At 34.1% G+C, this 25,408-nt stretch overlaps 3 protein-coding genes and 1 long non-coding RNA gene across 4 annotated transcripts; 2 read left to right on the forward strand and 2 right to left on the reverse strand.

Annotated features, from left to right (window-relative positions):
• Positions 1-3,812: 3,812 nt before the first annotated feature.
• LOC133782482 (early nodulin-like protein 9) lies at positions 3,813-5,154 on the forward strand. The gene is made up of 2 exons (XM_062221799.1): positions 3,813-4,105; positions 4,434-5,154. Exons 1-2 carry the CDS (start codon positions 3,928-3,930, stop codon positions 4,862-4,864), a joined length of 609 nt encoding a protein of 202 aa, XP_062077783.1. The 5' UTR covers positions 3,813-3,927; the 3' UTR covers positions 4,865-5,154.
• Positions 5,155-6,779: 1,625 nt separating this feature from the next.
• LOC133782483 (protein disulfide-isomerase 5-4-like) lies at positions 6,780-24,657 on the reverse strand. Its single transcript, XM_062221800.1, has 15 exons — positions 24,502-24,657; positions 23,440-23,530; positions 23,052-23,146; positions 22,527-22,584; positions 16,308-16,492; positions 16,133-16,190; positions 15,852-15,892; positions 15,623-15,697; positions 9,354-9,410; positions 8,954-9,020; positions 8,660-8,800; positions 8,099-8,320; positions 7,260-7,412; positions 7,095-7,172; positions 6,780-7,018 (listed from the first exon to the last, which is right to left on the reverse strand). The coding sequence occupies exons 1-15, from the start codon at positions 24,540-24,542 to the stop codon at positions 6,941-6,943; spliced, it is 1,440 nt and encodes a 479-aa protein (XP_062077784.1). The 5' UTR covers positions 24,543-24,657; the 3' UTR covers positions 6,780-6,940.
• On the reverse strand, positions 9,585-14,424 carry LOC133782484 (uncharacterized). Its single transcript, XM_062221801.1, has 2 exons — positions 12,354-14,424; positions 9,585-12,256 (listed from the first exon to the last, which is right to left on the reverse strand). The coding sequence occupies exon 1, from the start codon at positions 14,422-14,424 to the stop codon at positions 13,345-13,347; it is 1,080 nt and encodes a 359-aa protein (XP_062077785.1). The 3' UTR covers positions 9,585-12,256; positions 12,354-13,344.
• On the forward strand, positions 16,744-19,324 carry LOC133782485 (uncharacterized). Its single transcript, XR_009870546.1, has 3 exons — positions 16,744-17,166; positions 17,630-17,684; positions 19,007-19,324. It is a non-coding gene; the product is annotated as an uncharacterized LOC133782485 (long non-coding RNA).
• Positions 24,658-25,408: the final 751 nt, after the last annotated feature.

The following is a 25,408-nucleotide window of genomic DNA, read 5'->3' on the forward strand; positions in this document are numbered from 1 at the left end:
GCATAATACCACCTCATGACATTTATACAATTATAGGGAGCTCTTAGTCCCCAACATATTCACATGGTTTATCACGATCATACAACAGTGCATGCGAATAAAGGGAACACTTAGTCCCAACCTATCCACATAAACGGGTGCAATTTTCTTACCTTTAATTCCAAGTACTTTGATTAAGAAAGACGACCCCCGAGCACGATCCTGTCCCGAGCCTAAGCGTACACCTAGTCATAGCCATGATAAAGGATTCCATCAATAATTGTAAAAAGGTTTCCGATTAAAGTTCTAGCTTCTGGGACGTCAAATTCCACCAAAAACGGTAGTAGAATCGATCCTGGGCATCCTAGACTAGGTTCCCGCACTTAAAACCTCCAAAAGGCCACAAGTGCCCTTAAGGGTCGCGGCCCTAAAGACCCATGTCGTGGCCCGCTCCCTGAAACAGAGGCTAGGCCTCCCTGATCATAGACACGCGTCGCGGCCCTGCCACTGTGGCACCGCGGCGTTCCTTTGCCTCAGAGCCTTCCTGGCCCTTCCGTGCTCCGTAGGGCCGCGGCACTCTAGAACAGAGCCGCGGCCCAGCCCCTCGAACCTAGAAAAACCTTCATTTTTAACATTCAAACCTCATTCAAAACCACCCAAAACCATCCCAATGACACAATTCAATTATCACAACTCTCTAACATGCTTCCACCAGCAAAACCCAGATGAAATCTAGTCTAGAAACTCATCAAAACAACATTTCAATCTTTGAACCCACAAGCTCAAGAACACTCAAACCAGTCAAAGAAAACATAGAATTTAATGACCAAGAATGTAATTCAAAGCTTACCTCAACTCCTGGTTGATTCCTTTAGCTATCACTGAGCTAACCCCAAATCCTCAGCCTCAAATTGATCTTCAATATCAAGACCCAAAAATCCTTAGTTACCAGCAAAGACTACAAAATTTAGTCAGTTAAACCACAATTAAATGCTTACCTAAATTCCCTTTTGAACCTCCAGATTACCACTGAGATATCCCCCAAGATTCCAGCTCAATAATTCATCCTTGATCTCAGAGTAAGTTTGACAAATGGAAAATCTAGAGGGAGCTAAAGTGAGAGAGAGAAAAGAGTCGGTTTACTCAAGTTCTACTGTTTTCCTTAGTTTGTTTTATCCACTCCTAGTTAATTAAGTCAATCCCAAAGCTCGGGGTACCAAAAACGTCCCCGAGTGCAAAATGATAAAATCCCCCAGTATTCCCTCCTAAGTTTCCTAACCTCAAATATATCTCCAATTATTTATTTTCATAACTCAATAACCCAGATAAATATCTATTACCCAAAATACCCCTTTACTCGCCCCAAGTCGGGTATTGGATCCTGTTGTGACTTCCCCGCTACTTGCTCCCTAGGATCGCCTCGTGCCGAATATGCAAATATATAAATATATCCACATAATAATGTGGTCTCAACAGTTTATCACATTTATGCTCTAACATGCCAAAACTACAATTATGCCCTTACAAGCTAAACAGGGCTCGCATGCTTATCTAATACTCATAAACATGCATTTCAAATATCCATATAATCATAGGATCATGCATTTTTACCATTAATTCACATATCTTCCAATTATGCCCTCTCAGCACACTAATCAAGGCTCTTAAGCCTTATTAGTAAATTTGGGTCGTTATATATATGGTTATAATCAATGTCTGTGCCATGATGTTATGTTTTCTTGCTGGGCCTTGGCTTACGGGTTCTACGTGGTGCAGGTAAGGGCAAGGGTAAGCTTGATCAGCCCTGATTCGGAGAGCTCTGAAGGCAGAATGTACATGACTGGCTGCTCGGCCGCCACGATTGAGGAGGAGACAGGATCAGGAGGACCGTAAATGTCTGCTTTGCCCTTAGAGTGGCTAGCAGTTGTTGATACCTTGAAATTTTGTAAACTAACTTTCAAACGTTGTTCTTTTGGGGATCCCTTGTTCAAAACGTTTATTTATATAAAATGTATCATTTATGACCAAAATCTTTAACCCTAGCTCATTAATGGTTTAGTGACACGTATTCAACTAAATGACTTGATTAGCAAGTTCTGCACTGTTATAAATACACAGTGTAACGGTCTTGGCTATCCAAGGCATTACAACTTGGTATCAGATAGTCCTAGGTTTAAGGGTTCTTGAAGACCGGCTGGACATGTAAATTCGCTGCTAGAGACAAGCTCAATTCAGGGTTTGGTAAATGTGTATATGTGCCTATATGCTTAAGTGATTGGAAAGAATTATGATTGTTGCTATCTTTTGGATTAATAGAAAGCATGAGATACTAATAGGGTCTGGCCCTTGACAGCTGTGTGATAATATTGAGGCATGCTTTTTAGCATTGTTGTGCATGTAAATGAATATTTGAATGATTGACTACATATTGTGTATATATGAGTGAATGTATGGGTGAATTCCTATATCTTGGTTGTTTGTGATTGATTATGTTTCATTTGTGGATTTTGGAAAAGTTTTTACCCTGTCATCATGGTCTAATTGCCGAGTCGTTGATTGCAGATTGACTGTGACACGTTTGATAAAATAATACTATATACACAATTTGTACACATTTGATAAAATAATTATACTATATACTCAATCTTCCAGATAAAATAATACTATATACACATTTGATAAAATAATTATACTATCTAGTTAATTACATTATATGTGTAAGCTTTTTTAGACCAGCCACTAGCCAGCTGGTATGTATATAACAGTTTGTTGACTTTAAGATGTGCACACATCAGCCAGCCTGGCCATATTGTCTACCAAATTCGCCATTCTTTTTGTTAAAAGCACTTTCATTTAAACAAGGAACTAACATCTGATAAATGTTTCGGTACGGAACCATGCTATCTTTTTCCTATTTATTTTTGATTCCTAGATAAAAACAGAAACGTAATATCTACGTACTCGAAGATATATATACATCTGTATGTGTAAATATTGTGATATCAAGTGTTTAGAAAAATTGAAAAAGAGATTATATGTATATGAATATATATGAGACAAGGATATTATAAAATTTACTATACGATAGATATTCATTGTATCAAATGGACAAAATAATGTATCAACGGAAATAAATGATATTTCACATTAATATGGCTACGTATTTGATTAAAAAAAATTCTATCCGATACATAATTATGTTCATATAAAACATCATCTGATACTCACTTTGTCCATTTGTTACAATAACTATTACCATAATATAATCTAATTACTTCTTTATATATTAAATATATATATATTGAATTAGGATATTGTGTAGTTAATTGGTCAATAATCTCAATTGAAATAAGATCTAATAGATGAAATTTAAATTCATAAGATTTTTATCAAATGTATAATTATGTTAATTTGATACATTATTTTATGCAGTTAATATAATGACTGTATTTTATGCAATATTCTTGGCGCGGGAGAAAGTATATAAATATATATTTATATCATGTATAATAACATGAATACTGAGATAATAGTTTACCCAAGTCGACAAGACATGAATATTCCTGATTATGGTCAAGCAAAGTATAAACCTTCAGACCAAGTTATATAATATTTTATATATGTAATATAAAGTAATCAAAAGTGCTGAAGAAACACCTGGCAATTTTTCCTTGTTATTTTTGAAAAATGAACATATGCTTTGCTCTGGAAGCTAAGAAATCTTAAAGGGTAAAAAAGAGAATAAGACAAAGTTTGAAAAGCTTCACTGCCACATTATGTAAAGTTCTCATGCAACTCTGCCTACATAAACCCAACTCAACTGGTTGTTTTTCTCATCCCGCTTCCAATTCTCTAAAACCAATAATATTATAGTAAGCTCATCAGCTTTGTGTCAAGATTTGTTGAAATCAATTTCTGGGGTTGTACAGTACAATTTGTCTGCTTTCAATGGCTAAATACCAAAGCATGGCTTTTCAGCTTTTGGGTCTTGTTTGTTTGTCTTTGATCCCCAAGAGTTTTGCCACCGATTTCACAATTGGAAACTCAGCAGGTTGGAGTGTTTCCAATGCACAAAGCTATAATCAATGGGCAGAAAAGAATAGATTTCAGATTGGAGACTCGATAGGCAAGTTTATCATATAAATATATATATAGCTTTTTTGTGGTTATTAATATCATAATCTCTTTATTTTCTGCATGGATATTCATTTTTTGTTTCTAACGCAAAATTAACTTCACCTCTAAAGGCTCAAGAAAACTGCATATCATATCTTTTGTCTATTTACTTTTCAAGAAAACAAAACAAAATGTTTATCATATATAATTTATAAATTTTATTGTAAAAGCCTTGTCTTATCATATGTCATAATCCGAAGTGCAATAACATGTGTTTCAGCTATCATACATACATTCAACAATATACATATGATTGATGTCTTTTGAATGGTGTACAGTCTTCAACTACCCTTCTGGCCAAGACTCAGTGCTTCTAGTGAGCCAGGACGACTACAACAACTGCAACACCTATCACCCTATTCAGAAATTCGACGACGGCCACACCGTCTTCAAGTTCAACCAATCCGGCTCCCACTACTTCATCAGTGGCAACAAAGATAACTGTCTCAAAAACGAGAAGGTGGTTGTCATTGTCTTGGCTGACAGAAACAACCGCTCCTCCAACACCAATCCATCTCCACCGCCTTCTCCCGCCCCAGAAGCCCAACAGTCACCCTCGCCACCAACTCCGTCTGAGATTAATCCGACTCCAGCCCCTGCCAGTGACCAGACTCCACCACCACCAAATGCTGCTGCTTCTTCTTTTGCCCACATCACCTTTCTTGGTTACCTTGGAGCATTTGCAGCTTCATCACTTGCTCTTGCCTAACTGCATGCTTATTATGATTTCAAGTTGAATTTCTTTCCTCCATTATTGACAAGTCTTTCGCTTCATTTTTTATTTTTATTTTTTTAATTTTATTTTTCCCTTGAGCTCAGTAGATTCAACTGTGCTTTAAGGATTTGGCTTGGTGTTTGATATATAATTTATTTGTGCTATGCAGTTGAATAAGCTGACAAAAGTATGCATGTGTTCATTGGGTGTGCTTGTGTTACAAATATTATGTAAAAAGCAATGTATATTTTTTTAAAAGAAAGTAAATTGATTTTTAAGATTAAGAGTTTAATTGTCTAATGGCAACTTTTTTTTTCCTCCCTCTTTTTAAACTAACTCTGTTTTTAATGATTTTTTTTTTTAATTATAAAGATAATACTTTACGAAATCTATCAAAATTAATCCTCATACCTTTTTTCAATAAGATCATCTATCAAAATTAATCCTCATACCTTTTTTCAATAAGATCATTTTATCCTTAATTGTCTTAAATATTTGTTTATTAATTATTATATTTTTCATTGTTAAAATTAATACTAAAATAATAATAAAAAAAAGTTTAAGAAGTATTGTATGAAATTTTAGAAAATATATATTTTAGTTTCAAAAAATAAAAGCATAATAAATCAATAAAAATAATTTAATAGTAAAGCAAAATAAAAATATCTTATTAGAAATAATTTGACGAAAAATTGTCTTAATTTTAATAAATTCTATCAAATAAAAAATGATCATTGAAATTTTACATAAAAAGTCTAATATTTAAATATTAGGCAAGAGATAAAGTATATATACATTGCACTAAAATTGCATTAAATTTTCAATTTAGCGAATGAGGTATCATTGTTGTTCAAAGTAGCATAAGAAACAATGTCAAATTTTAAAGATGCTTTTCTGGTTTGGATAAAGATTGAGTGTTTTGCAAGCTTTTGTTTTTTAATTTTTTTCTCCCAAGTTTGAAATACAAATTATCTTTATGAGACCATCTTCTCAACTAACAAAGAGTTATTAAAGGTTTCTATTATTTATTTATTAAAAAAAAATTGCGTAAAAAATAATTACGTAATCTAAGAAAAGTTGCACTCTAAGTAGTTATTTTTTGCCATAAAAATCAGTAACCACTCTAAATATTGTACATAAGTCACTCAATACTTTTTTTGTAACAAAAGACAGCAAGTAATATGACACATTGCACTTAAATTATGAATTAGTATTTTGATTACAAAAGTCACATTTTACATCAATTTTATATTAGTTTAAATTAACTAATTAAAACTAAAAATATATTTCTCTGTTTGAAAAATTATTTGAAATCTGTTCTAAAAATAAAAAATATTTTAAAACTTTTTATATGAAAAAATTATACAACTCAACTTGAATTAAAATTAAATAATTTTTTCATGTTAAATATTTTAAATTATTTTTTATTTTTAAAATAGATTTCAAATCATTTTTCGAAGTTAGAAATATATATATATTAATTAAAATTAAGACATAATTGATATAAAAAATGACTTTTGCAACAAAAAAAAACTACTTAATGACTTATGTACAATATTTCAAAACACTTCTTAACCTTTTATCAGAAAAAAATTACTTAGTGACTTAAGTGCAACATTTCACACTACTTATTATATTTTCCTGTCAAAATAATTACTTAGCAATTTGTGAGCAACTTTTTAGATTACTTACTTATTTTTCAAAATATAATAAAGCGAGAAGAGGTGAGAGGGGAAGAAAAATGAACAATGAGAAATGCTAAAAAAACAGCCTAGAATTATAATTATCCACGTGTCAAAAAGTGTAGAAAACAAAATAAGAAATGTACCTACATCCCTTAGAATAAGGGATGTATCATAGACAAACCCTAAATGTATAACCTACCAAATGAAATGATTTTCAGGCAATATAACAGTAAAGAATTGTCATGGCATGTTTCAATGCATATTGCAAAATGGAACTGTTTTGACAATGAATAAAATACCTTGCCACCATCTAAAATAACAATTCCTCCCTAAACTTGGTATTGGAATATTAGATTTGTTACACTCAAGGGACCTTACCTACCTATCAAATATTTTTGCCTAACTCAACTTTTTTAATCATTCTAAAAGTGTTGTGTAGAATTGAATCCAATATTCCAGCTACCTGAAACCCAAAGACAAGAATATTCAGAGGCATTCTTGAGAATATAGGAAAGAAACAACAGATATAAAGTACTAACCGTGAAGACACCTCCAATAATGGCACACACATTGGTGATAAAATGTGAAAAGGACTTGGGGTTTTCTGTTATCAAAACCTGGTTTAGAAGGTAAAGAAAATGGTCAGATAGAAAATCAAGAAAATAAAGATCAATACGTACAAACACAATACTCTAAGACACTACCTGCATCGGAGAGAGCTCGAAATGGAATTTTGCAGCAGGTATGTATAGACTTTGAGCTACACTGCTGTGGGCCGTGTACTCGTACTCCTCTACTAATTTATGGGAGCCTCTGATTATGACTTCTGTTTTAACGACTTGAAGATAATGCTCTACCTGCGGTATGCAATAATATTCAGAAATATCAAATATGTAAGAACAAAGAGCTTCGACATTACTTGTTCTTTTTCCATTTATTTATTTGGGTGATGAGAAAAGTTTTCATTATCTAGTTTGCAAGTAAATATTATTTTGGTCCTTATACTATTAATAAAGTGTCATTTTGGCCCTTTAAGATTTAAACTTGTTTTTGTCCTTAAAAAATTGTTCTCTTTTCATTCTTTATAAACAGTTTCCACTAAATATTTAACACAGAATTCAAATGGAATTTTCACAGTTTAGGAACCAATACTATACATAAATTTGTAAGGAATTACTATTTTCAACTTAATTTTAAGGGAGTAAGTTGCCAAGGACTAACCTGAAGCACTTTTTTTCCCCCTAAAGCTGAAACACTTTTTGATAGTTTAGAAACCGAAACAACAAAATCTAATGTTCAAGAACCAAAGTAAACTTTTCTAATAATTTGAGGACCAATACAGCCATTAATCAAAGTAATCCAATGAATAGAGAAGTTTTTCATGAAGAAGAATGAAGAAGCTAGTTAAGATAGGAATTTCTGGGGCTTTAATTATTATCAGAACAAGAAAAAAGAGAGAGCAGAGATAATGTTATGTTAATTATATCATACAGTTAAATCTATTTTCGTGATAGTATATGAGTCAGTATAGTGGAAAACTTACAGTAACATTTGCACCTATATCACGTTGGTTAATGAATTTCCGACCATTCAATCTATCATGGCTTCCCCCAAGATAAGGTATCAATCGCTTCACATCACTCATCACTTTAGGTGAAATCTTCTTACCAAATGAAAGGTGTGATACCACATGTGACATATTCATTTGAGAAGCATCAAAAGAATGAGATCCCGACCGAGCAGAAATGATAAGATTCCCAGGAACCTTCCCAGTAAAAAAATAAAAAGCAGATTTAGAATTCAGGAAGTAAAGGGACGAGCAATGAAAGGTTGCCAAGAATTGAGGTAAGATGTAATGATATATGATTACGATTGGTAGATTACATCAAAATTATAGTTATTTTAATCACTAATTATTATTCCACATCATTAATTCCAAGTTGTGTATTGTTACATAAGCACCATAATTGAGAAGCTCATGCTGTCAATAGATGTGAAAGAGAGAGTACATTAAGAAATCACATATTTGTTCATGTTAACAAACAATCATTTGATTCACTTCTAAGTTTTGCATTTAGTGTTTCTATAGCAACTGGAAACACACCTTTTTCACACGCACATATCCTTCAATTCTACATCCTCCAGCCTTTGGTGCTGGTCTTTTTGCATTTTCTGTTGTATTGCTACCTCCAGCAAGCTGTTTCTGAGACTCCAGTTGGATGGGTGCAACCAAACCTTCCATCATCTGCGATTAGTGGACACAATCAAGACACTTTCATTGTAGGCGTTGATATTTAATCACATTCACATCACTGACTGGGTTGACCTTTTGAAGCAATCAGTCAAAGTTTTATAATAGATGAAGGGTAACTCAAAACTTGTATGAGTTTGTTTGTACCTTAACCAAGCTATCTGCATCTCGATCTCCATAATAAGATTCATGGTCATGATGTCCATGATCAAGCCTGGGACAGAAAATGACCACCACATGTCATCAGCAATCAGAATTACACTCACTCTAGAACTCTACATTCAACCTAGTTACTCTTTACACATTTGCATCAACATGCAAGAAACAATAAGAAGACAATGTCACAAAATCCCTCAAAACATTAGATTGATTATTGATACAAGAATGAGTGAACGCAATACTGTGAGTTGAAACAGCACAAGTGCGTAAAGACCATGAGCCACACTTTAGAATGTAAAGAAACATAAACAAATAAAAACTTAAATGTGCCATGACGCAGAAGGAATGTTCTTGAAGGGACACCACAAAATGAAAAATGCAAAATTACCTCAAATCACTTCCTTTGCGGAAAATGCGAATGGATGGATACCCTTGGATATGATGCCTAAATTTGTGGGAAAGGAAAAAGTCAGTTGCGGGACCAAGCAATAAGATGTAAACTAGAAAAAAAGAGATGCAAAGTTAGAAGAAAATGATAAAGTTGACAACCAAAAGGACCATGTCAGCAACTGATATAATCTTCTTAGTTGAGAGGTAGACTATCTATTCTAGAACACAGTTATATGAAATCCCTCACAGAAAACCTCTTTATTGATAAAATAAAAGAAAAGAGTTACAATCAACTAGTATCTTCCACCACAGCCTTTCGAGAGGGCTGCTCTCTCCCAAGGACCTATTCTCTTCTAATTTTCTCTACCCCTTTACAAATGAATCTCCACCCTTACTTATAGGAACTGGTCAGGCTAAAGAACTGCCAGCAAGGATCTAAAAAAGACTTGATACAACTCAGCCCCTTCATATTATAAAATACAGCTGGATAAAAATAAAATCAAATAAATAGTGAGGAAGGGCTCCCAAGTGGCTTTGAAATCGTAGAGGTTCCTCCATTTAATGAGGACCTCTGAAGGGATAGAGGAGGCAGTGGGATAGTGAGCGTCTAAGACAGTCTAAGACAGCCTCGTGTTCTACTTGAAGCTCTAATTCAGCCGTCAACTGTGGTGGTATGGTGGGCGTGGCTGATGAGGTTCCAATGGCACGATGGAGCTGGGAAATGTGAAAGACCGGGTGAATGTGGGCCTGGTCTGGTAATTGCAGCTCGTATGCGACTGAACCAATTCTTTGTATGATAGGAAAAGGGCCAAAGTAACGGGCGGACAACTTCTCATTGGTGCGTTTGGCAAGGGACTTCTGGCAGTATGGACGGAGTTTGAGGTAAACATGGTCTCCCACAACAAACTCGTCTGACCTCCTCTTTAAATCAGCTTGCAATTTCATTCTATGCTGGGCGCAGAGGAGATGCATTCTGAGGTCGTCTAAAATGTCATCTCGGCCTTGAAGTAGTTCATCGACTGCAGAAACTATGGCTGTACCCTTTCTATAAGGAATGAGCGGTGGGGGATCTCTCCCATAAAGAGCTCAAAATGGGGTACTATTGATTGAAGTATGGTAGGAGGTATTGTAGGAGTACTCCGCCCAAGCAAGCCATTTTGATCACTGTTTTGGTCGTTGGTAAGAAAAGCATCTCAAGTATGTCTCAAGGCAACGATTTAAAACCTCTGATTGACCATCTGTTTGTGGATGATAGGCTGTGCTTTTCTTTAAAGTTGTACCTTGTAGCTTAAAAAGGTAGCTCCAAAATAAGCTTAGGAAAATCCGGTCTCTATCAGACAATGGATTGAGGAAGACCGTGCAACCGGACCACTTCACGTGTAAATACTTCTGCGGCTGTAGGGGCGGTAAAGGGGTGCTTCAGCTTGAGGAAATGGGCATATTTGGACAGCCGGTCTACTACAACGAATATAGTATCCCACCCTTCTGACTTGGGTAGGCCTTCGATGAAATCCATTGTCACTTCGTCCCAAACTTGTGCTAGAAGAGATAAAGGCTGAAGGAGTCCTGCTGGGAACGTCGTGAGGAGTTTATTCTGTTGACATACCAAGCATTGCTGGACAAACTTGTGGACATCTTGGCGTAACCCTTCCCAAAATAATTCGGCAGCCAATCTCTTATAGGTCTTTAGCTCTCCGGAATGGCCACCGAGTGGTGTAGTGTGAAATTCTCCCAGAATTTGTGTAATTAAGGGGGATTTCTTGGGTATGACAAGGCATTTCTTATAGTAGAGAATGTCGTTGTAAAGCTGGAAATGGTGGTGGGTCTTGCTGTTGCTTTTGAAATCCTCTTGAATTTTTCGCAAAACTGGATCAGCAGCTATTTGTTGGGCAAATTCAGGCCATAATTTCCATTTCAGAGTTACTAGAGAGTCTAAAGTTACTGTCTCCACTTGCCTTGACAAAGCATCAGCCACTTTATTTTGTAATCCTGGTTTATACTCAATTTCAAAATCCATTCCCATCAATTTTGACACCCATTTCTGCTATTCTGAACCAATTACTTGCTGCCTAAATAAGTACCGTAAACTCTGCTGATCAGTTCGTACTACAAATTTGTTTCCCAACAGGTAAGGCCGCCACTTAGCTACTGCATATACGATAGCCATTAGTTCCTTTTCATAAATTGATTTTTTTCTGGCTTGAACCCCCAAAACTTGACTGAAATAAGCAATGGGGCGTTGATTTTGAAGAAGTACAGCCCCTAATCCGTGTCCCAAAGCGTCAGTTTCAATGACAAAAGGCTGAGAAAAATTTGGAAGTGCTAGCACGGGTACTGTCGTCATAGCTTCTTGTAGCTTGCGGAAGACTTGTTCGGGTTCAGGTCCCCATGGGAAGCTATCTTTCTTCAACTGATCAATTAGAGGTTGCGCTATTTGGGCATAATTAGCCACAAACTTTCGATAATATCCCGTGAGACCCAAGAATCCACGTAGACCCTTAAGTGTTGTAGGAATCGGCCATTCTAGCATAGCTGAAATCTTTTGGGGATCGGCTGCCACCCCTTGCTGAGATATGATGTGCCCGAGATACTCTACTTGTCGCTGCCCAAATGCACATTTTTTCTGGTTTGCATACAGTTTATGCTTGCGAAGGAGCTCAAAAACTTGAGTCAAGTGCTGTTGGTGGAGCTCCAAAGTCTTACTGTAAACCAGTATGCCGTCGAAGAAGACGAGCACAAATTGACACAAAAAAGGCTGGAATACGTCATTCATTAAGGACTGGAATGTGGAAGGGGCATTGGTCAACCCGAAGGGCATCACAAGGAATTCGTAGTGGCCATCATGTGTTCGAAATGCTGTTTTGTGCACATCCTCTTGTCGAACCCGGATTTGGTGATAACCTGATTTAAGATCCAATTTAGAAAAAATTAAAGCACCAGTGAGTTCATCTAACAACTCATCAATAACAGGTATTGGAAACTTATTTGGAATTGTAACTTTATTGAGAGCGCGATAATCGACATAGAATCTCCATGAGCCATCCCTTTTTTTAACAAGCAAGACTGGACTAGAAAATGCACTAGTACTTGGCTGGATTATTCCCACAATAAGCATCTCTGAAATCAATCTCTCAATCTCTGATTTTTGGGAGTAAGCATAGCGGTATGGCCTCACGCTTATGGGTGTGGTTCCTGGTTGTAGTTAATTGCGTGCTCATGGGAACGATTTGGGGGAAGTCCTACAGGCATATCAAACACATCAGAAAATTCAGCAAGGATTTTTGTCAAAAATTTTGGTACCTGTGGTCCCATACTATTGTTGTCTTGGCGGATGTAGTTGAATTCTAAAATGACGCCTTGTTTCTCCCTTTTAAGGGTCTTAGCCATGGATTTTAGAGATACCAAAGATCTTTCCAGCGATGGGTCCCCTTTAATGACTACTGTGCGTTTGCCCAGCTGGAACTCCATTGTTTGTAGTCTCCAATCCACCCGAGTCATGCCCAGCGTCGCCAGCCACTGTAGGCCCAGAAGGATGTCCACACTTCCTAGAGGCAGGGGCAAAAAATCATCTGTTACTTCCACACCTTGGAAATAAATTTGCAGGTTCATACATATGCCTTCACACTTTATGGAATCGTCATTTCCCAATGTAACCCCATAAGCTTTTGTTTCAGAAATGGAAACTGTAATTGAGTGACCAATATCTTAGAAATGAAATTATGAGTGGCTCCTGAATCAAGGAGGATGATTACTTCTTTGGACCCGAGTGTCCCCTTTATTTTCATGGTGGTATTGGTAGATAGTCCAACCACGGACAGGAAGGAAACAGCCACGTTGCCGTGCACTTCTGTGGAGTCTAACACCAGATTTTCCTTCCCGTCTTCATCAGATTCTGGGTCAGAAATATTATCTTCTATCTCTTCAGGTACCATCAGCACTTGCAGCTCCCGCTTCTTGCAGCGATGGCCTAGGGACCACTTGTCATCACATCAGAAACACAGCCCTTTTTGCCTTTTTAGTTGGATTTCTGACTCTGTAAGTCGGCGAATAGCAATGGTTGCGGGGCTGGGTGAAGGTTTAACGGGCTTCAGGGAAGTATCATTGAAAGCTGATTTGTTGGTGTAGTTGTATTGCTGCCTTGCCACCCTATTCTTGTCCTCGATATCCTGAACAATTTCCATGGCCTCATCAACATTCCTTGGTCGCATGATCCGCAACTCAGCCCATAGAGATGGGGTTAATCCATTTAAGAAAGTGCTCAATTGTACTGCTGGTTCAACCGTTCCCAAGGGTGCCAGGAGCCTTATGAACTTTCTCTTATATTCTGAAACAGTACCTTCCTGTTTGACAGTCAAAAATTGGTCGTACAGGGACCCTTCTTGTTGATCTCGGAAATGTCGAAGCAACAGCTTTTTCAATTCCTCCCAGTTGTGAATGTTCCTTTTGTTGCTTTCGTATTGATACCATAATAAAGCATCACCAGAAAATGAAATGAAGGCTGCCTCAACCTTCTCTTCTTCATCATATTCATGGCAAACAAAAAATCTCTCTGCTTGCATTATCCAACCATCTGGATTCTCACCATTAAAGGATGGCACCTTCAACCTTTTGAGTCGATTCTCATGGCGACATTGAATTTCCTGCTGTCCCCGGTCGAAAAAGCTACCTCCCGAATTCCGACTACCCCTAAACACATCTGGGGGAGATGCACCAGTAGACCAGAGCCTGCTTCTTGAAGGTGGTTCTCTCTGTTGAGGGTCACCTTGTGCTGCTGATTCTCTTGGCTGACCCTTCTCCTGGCTGCCACTAGCACCATTGCCATCTTCCCTTGACTCTTGATGATTCTTTGATCTTTCTTGAATTTCCCACAGCGTTTTGAATTGTTGCTGCAGAGATTCTTGAAACTCACGTTGAGATTGTTGAAGGGTTTCTTGTAACTGCTGCTGAATTCGGCTGGCCATGCTCTCCATGGAATTCTTGATGTCTGAAACTTCTGTCTTCAAGGTCTCCATTTCTTGTCCGAGCTCTACAGTAGAGTCGCTCCTTTCCCCATTTTTCTTTGGGCCCATGTTCGCAGTCACCGCACCAATTTGATAGAATCTTCTTAGTTGAGAAGTAGACTATCTATTTTTTAACACAGTTATATGAAATCCCTCATGGAAAACCTCTTTATTGATAAAATAAAAGAAAAGAATTACAATCAACTAGTATCTTCCACCATAGCCTTTCGAGAGGGTTGCTCTCTCCCAAGGACCTATTCTCTTCTAATTTTCCCTACCCCTTTACAAATGAATCTCGACCCTTACTTATAGGAACTGGTCAGGCTAAAGAACTGCCAGCTAGGATCTAAAAAAGACTTAATACAACTCAGCCCCTTCATATTATAAAATACAGCTGGATAAAAATAAAATCAAATAAGCAAATTGAAAAAATACTAATACAAACTAAAGTATAGCTAAGATATAAAGCAGTACTGGGCTTATGTGTCACGTGGCCTCCTAGTATAAACTAACTTGACTGGAGGCTTATCAGCAACTCATCCATGAAATTGTCAAGCACTTAATGTTTCATGAAGCATGTCATTGTAATGAAATGCAATTGAGGATTCTCACATCATAAAACTACATAAATACATATACACAACACACGTTAAGATGAAACCTAAATCTGTACTTAATATCCTTATGCCTCTAAATTTAAAGATAAAAAAAAAACTTCTATTACCATTACAATTATTTCCATATTTATATATACATGTCTTAAAGATTTTTATTTTTTTGTGGCCTCAGCTTTTCTTCACCACTTAAGTGACATCAGAGAATTTGAACTAAATCAATTCCTAAAGCATCTTAAAAAATGAATGAAATTATAGTTCTATTAGTACAAAGGATGGAATAGCATTAGGAGAGAGAACCTTGAATCATTTTAGGACAAAACAAATCAACTTAGGTTTACGTGACATTTGGTTGGAGGGAATGAAAATGGAGGAATGGGAATGGGAATGAGAAAAGAAATAAGAATAGAATAAAAATTGATGAAAAAAATTGATAAATTAATTTTTTTACAATCTTTCATTGGAATGGTCTTTCTTCCCATTTTCAAAAGGAATAGTCATTCTACTAAAATAGTAGAAAAACTATTCTATTGGAATGACATTCCAATACTTTAAAATGCAACCAAACAAAGGATCGAACTGAAAATTAATTTCTTTCCATTCCACTACCCCCAACAAACATCACCTTAAAGCTTAGATCTAGAAAAGCGTACCTCTTACACAGATCACCTTCTAAAGTACAATCAACCCTACCCAAAATTATACGGCCATCCAACTCTGGGTCATATCTGAATACAAACAAAAAAAATAAGTAAATAAAAGAAATTTCCAGTATATAGGCAACAATTTCTTCATAAATACTTTAAAGGAATGGAAATAATATTAAAAATTACTTTGCCACAAAAAAAAATATATGTATATATATATATAAAAAAAAATTACTTTTCTCGTATTATCTTGGCTGCCTTCTCCCAAGAAGGTTTCTGAAACAAAGCAATATTAGCATTAAGTACATATGGGTATCTTAATAAAAAATAATGCCAAAATAAGTTCTCCTTTGGTTACAAGTTATCAATGTAATTTAAGAAACTGTTCTTTGCGACAAGAAGGGAAGAGAGAGAGGAACCATGAAAGAGAGAGAAGTGGTATATGGATAGAGAGTATATGCACCATAAGACTTTCTCCCCCAAACTTGGGGATAGAGATAGAAATAGAATATTTACCAGGCGATTACTCCAGTAGCACCAAGGAGCAAAAAAATTGACAACCAAAATTGGATACCTACAAAAGAATTGTGACACAAATTAAGAGAAGATAATGCTGTAATTACATAGAAAAGAAAGTCTTCTATGGTCATATCACTAGCTGAGAATTGACACTCAAACTTGGATCACTTACTGTTGAGAAAATTTATCAAAGTTATTAGCTGTTAGTGCAACAGAACCTTCACCGGCTTCATCATCAACTTCATCCCCATGCTTAATGAAATTTGACATTGGTTCTGAGTGAAACTCAGCACCAGTAGGTTTTAAATCTGCATCTATAGAGAATTTCCGTATTGTTTTTGTTATATTCAACCTGTTCTGAAAGGAAGGAAGCATAATGTCAGGCAATGTCTTTAAAATATCAATCAAAGTAACAAAATAATAGTGAGAATAAAAACCTGCAGATATATATTAACCTTTACATTTTTTATACGGATATTATGCTCTACATAAGTAAACTGCAAAGCTAGGAACTCTTAGTTGAACTCCGATTCTCACTTCAAAGCAACTAATTAGTCCTTCTAGATTTTGCTTTGTCCTATACTAGAGGAATCCTTACTTTGTATATGTACAAAACAGAAATCATTAAACAAACAATTAAAGTCTACTTAGTTTGAAGGGAACAGGACTAGGGTAGACCTAAAAAGAAAAATGAGACACTGAAATTCTATGGACCCGTTCGGTAACCATTAAAAAAATGGTTTTTTATTTTTTTAAACAAAAATATGAAAATATAATTAGAAAACACGTTCGGTAATATAATTTTGTTTTTATTTTTTTTAATTTAAAATCAAAATTAATTAAATTTTGAAAACATTATTTTGAAGCTTTTAAAAACATGAAAACGTATTTTCGTCTCTGAGCTTCTGAGCTTCACCTTCCTCAATCACAAGTATATACTAGATTTGTTCATGAGAGCTCAGTCAATCAACTGAGCTTTTGAGCTTCACCTTCCTCAATCAACAGTGCCCAGGGTGATTTCTATTATTAAGGTTATGGTTTTCTGTCATTTTTAATTTTAGGTCTGTGCCATTGAAATTGTTTTGGTATTTCTCTTATTTCCTCCCACCCAATGCCGAAACCATCGCCCCCAACTTGTTCCTTACCATCTCATCTTGTTTCTCATGACCTCCATGGATCTCACTCGCCCCCAACTCGAATATTCTCGTCAAAACCTCAAACCCCAAATCATCTTCTTTTTTAAGTTTGAACCCTTCTGTCTTTGTGTTTTTCAGAAAAAGAAATGGAAAAAAAAATCGTTTAATTATGTACTATATCCTGTAGAGCATCAATAGTATTAGCCATTGGTTAAAAGCTTGTTATAAAGAAAGTGTATATACATACATATGAGATAAATAAAGAAAAAAATAAGAAAATTTTCTAAATTTATGTATAGATTTTGTGGTTTCTAATCCATTTATAGTATTAATTTGGTTTCAAATTCGATTGTTTCAGATTGATTGGCTTGGTAGCTTTGAGTGTTTCAGACAGTTGGCTTGGTGACTTTGAGGTATATTATTATAAATTATGTTGATTAAATTCCCACTAATTTGAGTTGTGTTTTTTATCAGAGGCTTTGAGTTGTTTTTCCTTGTTCTGATATGTTTTATGTATTGCATTGTCCTTAGTTGTTGAGTTGTGATTCATTACCTTTCACTATCTTTTTTTCACTTTTAAGTTTATTACATTTCTGTATCCATTTATAGACTCTGTTTTGGCATAGTTAACTTGTAATTGGTAGTTATTATTTTAAAATTAGACAGTATAGTGGTGGGGTTAGCCTCATTTTTTTGCATTGAAAATTTGAGCGAAATTTCAGATCTTAATGCTTATAAATAGAAAATAATTCTCTGGTCTGAAGTCTGTCTAACTCTCTCTCTATATATATATATTTATGTGTATGCATATATGTAACAAAAAGGCTCTGGCTTAAGCTCAATATTAGCAGTGAAATATTGCACATTTCTAAATCTTGGAAAGAGACGTATAAAACATGCCTATGGGCCTAAACTGCAATGTTAATAATTGAATTTTTTTGAACTCCCTGTCATGAGTAATAATTGATTGTAATCAATAATCACAGAACAAGACAAAGCATAAAACTAAGGTACAAGAGACAAATAATTATGGGGTAAGTCAATTGTATGCAGATAATTCTTTTTTTTTTCTCTTCCACTATCAACTCTCCTTCTTGGCCAACAATTAGAAAAGAGTAATTAATCATGGAAACAAGTACTCAATGGTGTAATGATCTGGAATTAATCAATGAAGGACCAAGTACTTGTGACCCTTCTGAAGTTGTTGGTTTTGAATCTTATGAAGCTGAACTTGAAGGTTGGTTATTAGACAATGAATTCAAGCACAAAGTGATTTTCATAGTCTGCATGGGAGGACTTGGAAAAACAGCTCTGACCAAGTTAGCTTATAACAAGACTCACATCAGTGAACACTTTAGCTGCCGAAAAGCAGTATTTCATCAGAAGAATCAGTTGGCAGTGTTCATCTCTTTGATGAATTATAGCTTAGCATGTGAGAGAGACAGACAGAGAGATAGAGAGAGAAGGATAGAATAGTTTGTAAATGATTATTTTCCTGTTGATCTCATCTTCCATTCCAGCATTACAAAGTTCTTGTAGTTCCACAAGCCTGGTTAATAATTTATTTATTTTTCTTTTCAACTCAGATTACTAGTACACAAGAGCATAGAATTAACTTAAAATGAGCAATAAAATTAGTGATGCATGATTTGTGTTTGCCACTGAAAAAAACAAAACAAACAGAGATAATATCAGATACATGTGCTTACTCTCTTATTACATGTGCTTTATGTAGGAAAATTGATGATCTAAGCTTGGAAATTTCAATTTCAGATCAAAGACCTCTTTGGCCCTGATCCATTTGCTTTACTCAAGGTACACTCTCTTTCAATCCAATCATATAAATATATTACATATTTCTTTCATTATGGCTGTTTCTCCATTGTAGATCTGCGATAAAGTTTTGCTGCCACTCTTTGAATCTGATTCCATTTGCATTTGTGGATTTCTGCATTGTGGTTTTACTGGCTGTTTGGCAGTTGGGTTTTTGTTTGTTTTGCTTTTTCTTATGTGGGTCGATCTTACTTTTCGAATTTGTTCTCTCATCGGTTGAGTGAGTTGGTGGAGCTTTTATAATATGATTCTCTGCCACTGCCATTGCAAAAATGCATCTTTTTTTCAAGACTTTCTAGCTTCATTTGCTTAAATGCCTTAATGAATTTTTCTTCCACGACTAGAGTAAGTAATGCATACTGAATAGTTCCAAAGGAGTAATAACTGAAGAATATATGGTTACATTTGATGTGTATCTTTCAAGAATTGCTGTCTTCAGTAGTTGGAGAAACTTAAATCAGTCTCATGTAAAGTTTTAGATAAAAAATGATAAGCAGGGAATTAGATAAGAACATATATGAATCCACTGTTGAAGGCATGCTTTGAAAAATCAAGGAAATTCAACATTCTTCCAGCTCTGTGGTTTAGTTGCATCTTTCTGCTGGAACCATGTTCAGTAGTAGAGTGCATATACTTTTTATGCATCTGCTTCAAACTTTCTGTTTATATAGACTAAGAAGGGAATATATTATGCTTATGAATGAAATCTATTTGGAAAGTTTAACATGTTTAAATTATGTTTTAAACATGCCTCTGCAATGTTGTTTATATTATGACGACCATAGTTTATGTGTGTGTATACTATTACTAAGAACAGAACAACTAGTGTGTGTATACTATTACTAAGAACAGAACAACTAGTCCCTATAGTGCATGGCAAATGGCAATGTGTTATAGAGGCCGAGAGTAGGTGAGCTTTGAAAAATCATGGAAACAAGTACTCAATGGTGAAATGGTTGTTTATTTAGGAATAGTCTTGTATTTGCATTTAGAATTCTTATTGAATCCTTAGGTCTTACCTAGATGGCAGGTATTGATAATGAAGTTCTTATTATCGAGAATAATGATGAAGCATCTGTTTGGACTCAAAAGCATGAAGAAATTTTCATTGAACTTGTGAAAGAAGAAGTCTTAAAGGGAAATAAGAACACCACAACCTTTACCAAGCAATCATGGAAATATATAAAGGAAGAGCTTTGTGCACGAGCAAAAAGAAATTATAGTGATATGCAACTAAGGAACAAATACAATCAATTAAAGCAAAAGCATAAGGATTTTAAGTCTTTACTGAAAGAGACTGTATGGGATACAATGCAGTGACTGGAGAAGTTAGTGCAACAGATGAAGTTTGGGATAAACTTATTCGGGTAAAAATGATTTAAAATGGATTTTATGCTTGTTTTATTTTGATAGGTGTTGGTATATTTTATCAATATAATTTCATTTGATGTAGGTTAACAAGTCTGCTAAAAGATTTAGAAAGAAAGGTTGTAAGTTTTATGAGAAATTATGCACTATCTTTGGTGATACTACTGCAACTGGTTCCAATGCTCATCCTTCAACTCGAAGTCCTTCTAATGATGGAGATAATGATGATGATGCAACGTCGATAAGTCCGTCTACTAGGAATGAAGAAAGTGGTTTTGATGAGGATGGTAGCAGAAGAAGAGGTAAATCAACAGCCACTTCGAACTCTCGATCAATAAAAAGAGCAAAGTTCTCATCAGCTTTGGCAAATGCACTGGCAACATATAATGAAACTGCAAAGCGAAAGACAGAATTGATAGAGAGATCAATGGCAACATCTGCATCACATTACTTATTAGATGAGAGTGTTGAAGCTCTTAATCAAATTGATGGAATTAGTGGAGAAGTATACGCAAAAGCTATTGAGAAGTTTGAGAACGAGGTGTCCAGAGCATTGTTTCTAAAGATGCCAGAGCATAGAAGAATAGATTGGTTGCTGAATTTGAAGTGAAAAAGTTTAGACTTTGTTTAGCTATGAACAAGATGACTTTATTTAGCTATTAACTTTAGTTTTGTTTAGCTTTTGATTGGATGATTTTGTTAAGCTATTGACTGGATGACTTTATTAGCTATTGACTGGATGACATTAGTTGATTGTTATGACTCGTTTAATACTTTACTTTAAGTTTGGACAATTATCAGTTCATACGTTTTTTATTTTACTATGTAAACTTTCTTGGATAGATATTAAGTTTTGAAATTTGAGATTACTTGAATATTATTAATATAATCTTTTTTCACTATAACTTTCTTATTTTTTATTTTAAAATAATAAATAGTGGTCACAAAAAATATTTTTATTTTTTAGTTTAGAAAATGAAAATAAAAAATAAAATTTTTAAAAAAAATATTTACCAAACATGTTTTTTATTTTTTATTTTTTTAAACAAAAAATAAAAATAAAAGTTACTAAACACATTTTTATTTTTATTTTAAAAAAACAGAAAACAAAAATGATTACCAAATGCATTTTTATTTTATAAAAATAAAAAAACATAAAACAAAAATATGTTTTTATTTTTGAGTTTAAAAAATTTAAAAACAAAAATTTTACCAAACGCAACCTATATTTCTCCATAAATAGTGTTCAAGGAAACTTCATACAACCCTTCTCATACATTTTTTTTTTTTTTTTTTTTTTTTTTACCTGGACTCTGCCTAAGCCTACAATATTTGAGGAATAGGAAACTATAGTGCTAAGTAGGTACCCAGGAGATATTGAACCTCATTGTGGGAGAGGCAAACAGAACAAATATATCAAAATGTCATCATAAAATCTGAGAATGAAATTTATAAGATATTTATGATCTCCAAAGGCTACAATATTTTTTATCCTTTTTTGCACCAACTACAATCTGATAACTAGCTCCTCTAGATCATTAGTGCCTAATGATATAAGTTTAAGATGCATGCATCACATGTGTGCTCATATTTATTCTTAAAGAATTCACATACAAAATGTACAAGAAACATATTTCCTAATTAACTGTTGAAGACATTTGGAAATATATAATATATTTTTTTCTGAAAAGAAACTAAACTTTTATTAATAGATGGGGAAATACAAGTCTAATTTTATTAGACTGTAGAAAATTACAGCAGGAATCTCCAATCTCTAGCTAAATCAGAAAATAACATTACTTTGAATTTTTTGACATTGTATAACCAAATAGCCACCCAATATGTAACTTTATCCTATAGATTTTCAGAACTATCCTCAAAATCTTCAAAAATTATATTGTTCCGCTCGAACCACATTGCTCAACACACAGGCATAGCCATTCTACGGTACATCATTCAGAATGGAAATATATAAATGAATTCTTGATAAAACTACAAGCAAAATGTATCTAAGGAGAAAACCAACCAAAAAATATTGGGATGTGGAAACTTACTGTTCCTAGTATATCACTCACGTCAACCGATGCAAATTCACATGACAGTGTAGGAAAGCTACAAGAAAATTGAAGTAATATTAATATAGTCAAGAAAATGAAGACATATAGAGAAGTTGTAACTATTATAATTATAGTTACTACGTTCATAAATACATATAGCATATTGAGGTGCCAGTATACCAAACGAGAAGCAACTCTTATAAACACACCAGCAGTGGTTTATTGTCAAGAAAGTGCACTTTCTAAAGATGCTTGTGCATGTAATTACAGCATCAAATTAATAAAAATAAAAGAAAAATGCATGCATAATCGAATATTTAGACTAAGCATCAAAATCAAATCAAAGCCCGACCCACAATATTAATCAACAACCTAAAACTGACAATGTATCTTTAAGAGCTTAGTCAAAAAAACTATCCCTAAACTAAAAGCAGAGGACACAATTTTATAATATATTATATATATGATTCAACTTTACCAACCACCACCATGAAAAACGTCAATTCAGTCACAGAGCTATACCTCATATTAAAATCAATACGCAAGTAGTCGCCATCAGTACTCTTGTCAACAATGACAGAGGTAGAGGTGCTGATGGTTAAATAGTTATTCAGTTCCTGGAAAATGCATCATTAAAGAAATTGTGAGAGAAACAACAAGCAAATGAGTAACTAAACTTCCTACTTTTTTAAAAAATCACAAATAAAAACTGGTAGAAGAAATATTAGTCATAGAAACAGAACAAAAAGATTCAAAACTGTAATAAAATGAAAAGTACAACAGCAATAGGATCGTATAAAAAAAACCAGCCCAACAAGATTGGAAGATTTATGAAGCAACAAATTCTTTTATACTCTAACCTATATGTTAAAAGCCATAAGAATCAACAAAAGAGGTAAGATCAACATACCATTCCAAATAAAAATACCATGGAAAGGGCTGCAATTATGGATAATCCCGCACCGGATAGTGATGCCTCAGTCAAATCTCTTGGGATCTTCCTGTTGACAGGAAATGTGATACATGTATTGACAAAATATCAGTGCAAGAAGTTTATATGATTTCAAACAATCCACAGCTGGCAAAACCAGAGAACATAAAACATACAAAAGAAATGAAAATAAATCAAATTCAGAATCCACATCTTCTGAAGGTGACATAACATCATATGTTACTCACTAAGATTAGTTAGAACTGTTCTCAAAAAGTACATATATATGGAACCAAGGTTCTTGCCCTAATCACAGGGTCGTCATATAATTTTCTTTTTTCACAATAATGCCCCCCAAAGGCACATTTTTTGTCATTAATGTAATAATAATAAAAATAAAAAAGAGCTTCATAAAGACCATCTCATATTTGGGTTTTGAGCACCTCCTAAGCCATCACAATGCTATAATCTAATTAGTAATTATATGATTTCAAAAACCCACCCATCTCTGATTTCTCCACCAGAACACCACTACATCCACAAAACAATGCCAGAATAGTCAGCTATAACACATTTCTCCAACATCAAACACAAGAAAAATCTATTAATAACAAAACCTAGTTCTAATTATCCATCCTGAATACACACCAAAGTAGCAAATAGTTAACGTACGAAGAGCATAGGAATAAACCCAAAACCCCAAATGCAATTAACCAATCAAATAGTCCAACAAAGCATTTTAAAAATTGAAAAATGGGACATAAGTACAAAACAAAATCCCATCAATCCCCACCATTTTAAAAATCCCAGTTAATAATCAAACATAAAGAAACACCCACACAAAAAATAACAAAAACAAATAGAACAAACAGGTTAACGTCTCGATGGCTCAATACTAATACAACATAAACGAATCTAAACAGATAGATTTGATGGTGCCAATTCCGATTTCCACTAGAATTAAAAGATAATGAAAGGAGCTCTCGCATTGCTCAGAGGAAATGAAAATGGAGTATAGTGGGAGAGAGAGAGATCAGAGACCTGTAAAAGTCGACCGATTTGAGCTTCCCGGACGAAATCATGGTGCCAGAATTTGGTGTTGATGGAAAGAGAGAGCTGTGAATTAAGCTCAAATCCCAATATATTCAGTTATTACAGATATATATCATATCTATAGAGTTATTTTTGGCCTTTAACGATTTATTTTATGGCTTCCACGTTTTCTTATTTTTTTTGTTGGAATTAATATCATTAATATTTCTTTTATTACATACATTTAGAGCAATCCAATAGATATTTTACTCATCCTTCAGAATATTTCACAAAAAACTTATTTTTTCTATTTTACATCAAATTTTTACATTTTATCATATATTAAATTCTCAATATTTTTTCATAACATCATTTAAATATTATTTATATATTTAAATATAAAAAAATATGAGAGAGAAAGAGATAAACAAAAAAGTGAAGTACAAAAAAAATAATTAATAATATTTGAAGAATAGTAAAACTTATCTCTAAATGTAGAAATATATTGTAGCATAGTTAAATTATAGACTTATTCTACAACATCCAATAGAGCATGTTTTGGTAATGATTCTTCAAAATTTTGACGGATAATGTATTATACATTATCAGTTGGGACTGCTCTTAGTAGCAACTTGTCGCGTAATTTTAAACTTGTAAATATACCTATTTAATTATATATTTATTTTTATTATATTTTTTAATTATTATATAAATTTTAAATAAATAAAAAATATCATAAAAATATATAATATAATGTATAATATAAATGGATTAAAAAAATAGAGCAAAATATTGTATATAATTTTAATAAAAATTTGTTCAATTTTAAAAATATATATATATACATAATAGAATGAATTATAGTTTTGTATTATATATAAATATTTATATAAACAATCTTTACATATATGACATC

The sequence above is a fragment of the Humulus lupulus genome, chromosome 6, assembly GCF_963169125.1.
Source record: "Humulus lupulus chromosome 6, drHumLupu1.1, whole genome shotgun sequence".
Lineage (NCBI taxonomy): Eukaryota > Viridiplantae > Streptophyta > Magnoliopsida > Rosales > Cannabaceae > Humulus > Humulus lupulus.